Source organism: Anarrhichthys ocellatus, unplaced genomic scaffold, assembly GCF_004355925.1.
Source record: "Anarrhichthys ocellatus isolate YVR2014 unplaced genomic scaffold, GSC_Weel_1.0 scaffold18, whole genome shotgun sequence".
Lineage (NCBI taxonomy): Eukaryota > Metazoa > Chordata > Actinopteri > Perciformes > Anarhichadidae > Anarrhichthys > Anarrhichthys ocellatus.
Genome location: NW_022280048.1, coordinates 6,267,521 through 6,273,379, shown reverse-complemented (window position 1 = coordinate 6,273,379; position 5,859 = coordinate 6,267,521). Strand labels below are relative to the sequence as shown.

The 5,859-nt window shown below is 43.2% G+C and overlaps 1 protein-coding gene across 3 annotated transcripts in view; it reads right to left on the bottom strand.

Moving 5' to 3' along the window:
- The window catches only part of LOC116388754 (vacuole membrane protein 1-like), a 55,858-nt gene that overhangs the window by 32,454 nt on the left and 17,545 nt on the right, over nucleotides 1-5,859 (bottom strand). For all 3 annotated transcript variants that reach the window (XM_031856906.1, XM_031856905.1, XM_031856907.1), the window contains one exon: nucleotides 3,250-3,492. In XM_031856906.1, the coding sequence (XP_031712766.1) occupies nucleotides 3,250-3,492 (243 nt within the window). The remainder of the gene's footprint in view (nucleotides 1-3,249; nucleotides 3,493-5,859) is intronic.

Sequence of the window (5,859 nt, the reverse complement as noted above, 5' to 3'; positions counted from 1 at the left end):
GGGCAATCACTTTTTCACACAGGGCCATGTAGGTTTGGATTTTTTTTCCCCCTTAATAATAAAAACCTTCATTTAAAAACTGCATTTTGTGTTTACTTGTGTTATCTTTGTCTAATATTTAAATTAGTTTGATGATCTGAAACATTTAAGTGTACAAACATGCAAAAAAATAAGAAATCAGGAAGGGGGCAAACACTTTTTCACACAACTGTATATAGTAGCTTTAAAGCGAGGGGAGCCTGTGTGATTGAGAGGGGCTTAACAGGAAGAAAGCGGAAGTGATTTGAGGGAAATAAATCCTCAGCACTTGGTCGGTTCAACAAGTTCATACCGCCAAAACATGAGGAGAGGGTGAGGGGGTGAGGGCTACAGACTTAATTAGCACAATGAAAACAGCCGCCAAGAAATGCAGTGTTTTTGGAGTTGCTCACAGCTCATTACTTTAATGTTTCCAGGCACAGGGGGAGGGTAGGGGTGCAAGGGGGTTGATAGAAGATGCTAAGGATACAGTCGGTGTAAGCTACAATTACAGATGGCATATGGATCATTTCAAGCCCCAACACATGCCTAACATCCTAAAAATAAATTAAATAAATGTAATTCAGTTGTTTAGGTGGAACACACACCGAATCACAGCTCCAATCTCTCTCCTAGAACATAACTAACTAATCACAGCCACATTACTTGTATGTAGCTGGATTGCTGAGCCAGAAAATGATTAGTGGGTAGTTAGCAACCATGGCAGCGACAACAAGCCCAAACAATCATTCTCAGGAGGCGGTGCTATCCCAAATACTGGCAGACTGCATTTTTAATCTGGACACCCTGTTCTCTTGTTAACACTGCCGTCTTTGATGAAATCTGCCAGTTTCTTTTTCATAATGGAGACGTGCCCTAATCTCCCTGGCAGCTGCTCCATTCAATAGCTGTGCCTCTGTTTGTGAGCGTGCGTGCGTCTGTGTGTGTTTGTGTTGGGGGCACTGAAAGGCGTCCACCTGCACAGTGGTGGTGTTTGAAGTGCAGCACTTAACGGAGCTGCAGTAGTGGACAGAGAGGCTTCAAGTGGGAACAGACAAAGCGACAAAGAGAAAGGAGAGAGGAGGAGAAGAAGAGGTGCTGGGGAGGGGAATGTCTCATCACCAGTTGATCCAGAAGATGGGAGGCTGGCGGAAGGAGGAGGAATGCTGGCGTGGGCGCTTTGAAACTGTGGGCGCAACAGGTGTCTCTAGCTATAGAGCTGACAAGCCGAGGCCGAGGCCATGCCTGGCTGAGGTTACATGGGTGTGGTGGTGACTGTGTGGTGGGTATCGCATGGTAAATACAAGAGGATTGGGTGGCATGCACACACACGCACACACGCACACACTCCTATATCACACCTCAGAGCATGGTGCTGCTGCTGGTGTGGCTGCAGCTTGGCTCAGAGAAAATGTAACTCCAGTTTGAAGCCAGAAAAATTAACATAGTGTGTCAGCAAATCAAACACTTTTCTGACGTACAGGATCAGTGTGCCTGCACACACACACTAAATGAAAGATGTATTACGAGGGAGTGTGTCTCATATAACGATATAAAGACATTATAAGATGTGAAAGCTAAGGATCACAGTATAATTAACGACAGAATCATTCTTTGATATTAGTTTATTATTAATATTTAGCTTAGCATGTAAAGAAATGGTTAATGCTAGGGTTAGAGGGAAGTGAATGAGTACCATCAATTAAAAGGCCTTTACCCAGTATTGTAGTGCAAATGTGTATTGAAATGATTATTCAGTTGAAACCTAAAATGTCTTTATTAGATGTGTATGCGTGCAATTTCCAATTTTGCATTTGTAAGTGTGTATGTAATTTAATGTATCACAAGCAATAAGGAAACCTGGGGGGCAATCACAGTAGAGAGCAGGCTGTGAAAAGCCTTTCTGGTTCCCGTGCAGCTTCTGGTGAGGCAGTGGAGGAACTGTATTTCCCCCTCTCTTCCACATTATGCAGAACAGGGGAAACAGATAAAGAATCATAAAAGTCATATCGCATGTCAGCGACCAAGTTCTCTTTTCTCAGTGTTTGGCAGTTCTGCCTTTCTCATGAAAAAGTTAACTGCCGGTAACAGTGGACATAAAAAGATACTGTAGTTAATGAGAAGTCTGTAGTGGAGTGTGACCTATAGATCACTGTGGCACATGTCTGTTCTTGTGCTTTTTGGTGTTGGTGTTTGTGTGTGTGTGTGTGTGTGTGAGAGACATAGTGGCACAGGCCATTGTCAGCGGTTTCATGGTAACTCCGAGACATGTGTGAGTCAATGATAAACCACCACAGCCCCGGTCTAAATGTAACTACAGAAGGATGTTTGTGTGTGTCTAGCTCCAAGAACAGAAACAAACAATGTTATTTTTATATATTTCTGCTATAAAGTGGTTAAATGTTTCTGTTCTGGCTGTGAAAAAAAAGGTGGTATATTGACAAAATATTTCATCTTTCTCGGCAGCCACCAGGCTGGTTAGAGGTGTGAAACCACTAGCATTGCGTGAGGGAAAAGTCATGGTAAGAAGCTGGGGGTTTCCAAGCAAATGAGTTATCAATGAATACATTTGCATGCACAGTTTGATGCAAATTTTAATCATTTAAAGCTTGAGCCTTTACTAGTGGAGATACTGCAAGAAATGAACAAGTAGTCGACAGGGATTCTTGAAATAGGGTGCAAGGACCACAGAGACTTTCACATAGTCAAAGGGAGATCTAAAAGATTAAAATATTTCTTTGTATTACGATGTTAACAGAGACAGAGAATACACAAGAATGGCCAAGTCATACTACTACTTACACACCACAGCATACAAAATAAATGATAACTAAGAAAAAACTGATGGTCTGACTTCTGCACCTAATTTGGGGTCCTTGGCGTGTATAGTTTGACGATGCCCTTTCAGTTTTTGGTAGCTTTCATGTTTCTACCATCCTGTCCAATGACACCTTTCAAAACCCACTGGATAAATTCAAAAATGCATGGTGGTCAATGTGAAAACAAGACTTAGTCTTAGTGCCTGAAAAACTGACATTTGGGAGATATGAGGTTTTCACCTGACAGCAACAATATTTCAAAGCACACACTCGGAATACTGGTCAAAGCTGTGGCGGGTGTGCAAGGTCAATCCAAGCTGCGACTAAAACTGAGCCATGAGAAATGTTCATAAAAGCTTAGCTCTGTTCAGATGCCTGCAGTATGCACAGCCGGTGTGTGACAGCCACTCACCCACATACAAGCTTCAAGGCGGACTTTGGAGATGATGGTCCAGAGAGAGATGCTTCCCTGGATGACAGCTGACCCCACCAACCCGTCCGCCCCCGCGGCCTCCACGCCCACTCGCTCAGCATCAGAGTCTGGTGCTGGTGCGTTCGGCTGGGGACAGACTATTTGGTCCGGATAGGGCGGTTCGGGGAAATCCACCGAGCCACATTCATAGGCTGCCAAGGTCACCGATGCTATGTGTGGTCCCTGAGAAATAGAGAAAGACAAAGACAGAGGAAGAGGAAGAGGAAGATGAAAAGAAAAGGAGAAAAGAGTGAACAATGAGTGGGAGTTGTGAATCCACCTGTTAGAAGTAGTTTTGAGTCAGAGGAAGACCCCTTAGCATAAGGAGAAAGTCACAGATGTGAGTCAAATACTGATTGATAACATGAGGACAGTTACATGTGGGCCAGTATCTAGGCTGCGTCTCCTGTTGTTACTACAGCAGTGTAACTCTCTGACTTTCAAACCAAACTAGCATATAGAGTGGATGTGCCTTCTGCTTTCCTTTCTGTAGGAGTTAAATAGGCCATCAGGAAATGGAGAAAAACATGCAACTTTGGTTAAGCTGAAGTGTTTCGCTGCTTCATGCTGTTTAAAGGCTACAGGAGAAGTGTCAACGGATAAAGAGTGGAGGGCCCCGGGTGGAAACAATCAAGGATGGAAACCAAAGCTGGGGTGTAGAAAGCCTTTGGTGTACACACACTCACCACACACACCATCTGTATACTCACTCACTCAAACAAATACGCCTCAAAGACATGTCAAGAACAACAACTGAAGAATAAGTATTGTTTTATGAACACAGGAGATGATTCTCCACACCTTATATACCATACACGAACAACCGAGTGCAGCCGTCCGCCCACAGGAGGGCAATAAATAATGAAGAAAAAGAAGCAGGCTCTCAATACAGACTCTTTTCAGACTGAGCTTATTAATGTTTGACTGCTTTTGTTGTAAGAATCATACATTAGCATACTTAAGGACCGGCAGTCTTTGATAGGGCCTGGTCTGGTTTACATTTCTGGCTCTTGTGTATTTACTCACTTCAATTACGCTTCCAGTGAGAAAACATAGGAGTCAAAGGAAGGAAGAGAGGTGCAGGTTGGATTTCTGGTGTGTAGTGAAAGTTGACTTAGCGGCCAGCTTTGTGTTTTTGTTCAAACCCTAAAACAAGTCATCCCAATATCCACAATACAGCCGAGTCGAGAGACTCCTGAGGTCACACTCACAATTAAACTCAATTACACAGAAATACCAAAGTGAACAAGATCTCCATTTCAACACGCCTCTGGCATTTTGAAAAAAAAGTACCAGCAGTTTCCTTTCTCTAATTGCACCTCCATTATTACAAACATGAGGAATTCCTCATTAAATAATTTATCATACAAAGGCTAAATTTCACTTATCACACATGTTCTGATGGGTGAATTCATGTAGGACACATGTTTTAAAGGGTAATTCAATTTCCTATTTAAAACTACAACAATTGCTGTGAAAACTAAGCTATTCCTGCAGCGTAAGTTCACTCATCAAAGTCTGTTGTCTGAGAGGAACAAGGAACTATTTGTTGAAATAGCCGCCGGCCGTTCTACACCGACTCGCTCTGACAATAAGGTTTATAACATTAATGTTATGCACAGTGTTTGATTAAGTTTTACACTGAACAGGATCCAGCCAGAAAGAAAAGGTGACGTAACTTTGCATTTGTAAGAACGCATGTTACACACTGAACAATGATCTAGATGGAACTGAGATGACAGAGATTATCAAACAAGTGAGGAACACTCGTGTGATCCCTTCAAATAAAGGAGATCCACAGAGTGGACCGATTTAAGCAGGCCCTGTGTACTCTGTCTATTCTATGTGTTTACACTCATGCGTATGTGTGCAAGAATGGGTGCTCCCAGTGACGCACGGGGACAGTTTGGCATTACGCAATGTAGCAAACCCGGGGTGTGGCTATAACTTCGGGAGCCGCATGGGACAAAGCAGGACAGGACGGGACGGGACGAGGAAGGGCACGACAGTGGCGTGCGAGGCAACAGGAAACAGCAATGTCTTCTCCAGGAAAAATGCACTCCTTTTAGATGATACAGATTCATTTTTAAATAAACTATTAGTAAGCATCACAGTCACGTTTACATAAATTATTTAAAAAAGCTGATGTTGATCTTTGCTGATGCTTGTTCACATACATTTTCTTACTAAAGCAGAAGACATATCTTTGGAAAATCTTTAGTGACCCAGAGGGAGAAGTCAAGAAACTCCCAGCACTGACGTGATACTCCCCAGCCTCACATCCTCCCCAATGACTCTCAAGTGGGATCACACTGCCCTGACATATAGACACACACACACACACACACACACACACACACACACACCTCAAGCAGAATGTTTGTGTGGCCAAGAAACACAATATTCATCTTGCTCACACCTTCCAAGTCTATCTCAGGTAATGTGTGTTTACCAAAAACACACAGACAGCCTGCCAACAGAGAGCATTGCGTGACTCCGAGTACTCTCTCTCTCTCTCTCTCTCTCTCTCTCTCTCTCTCTCTCTCTCTC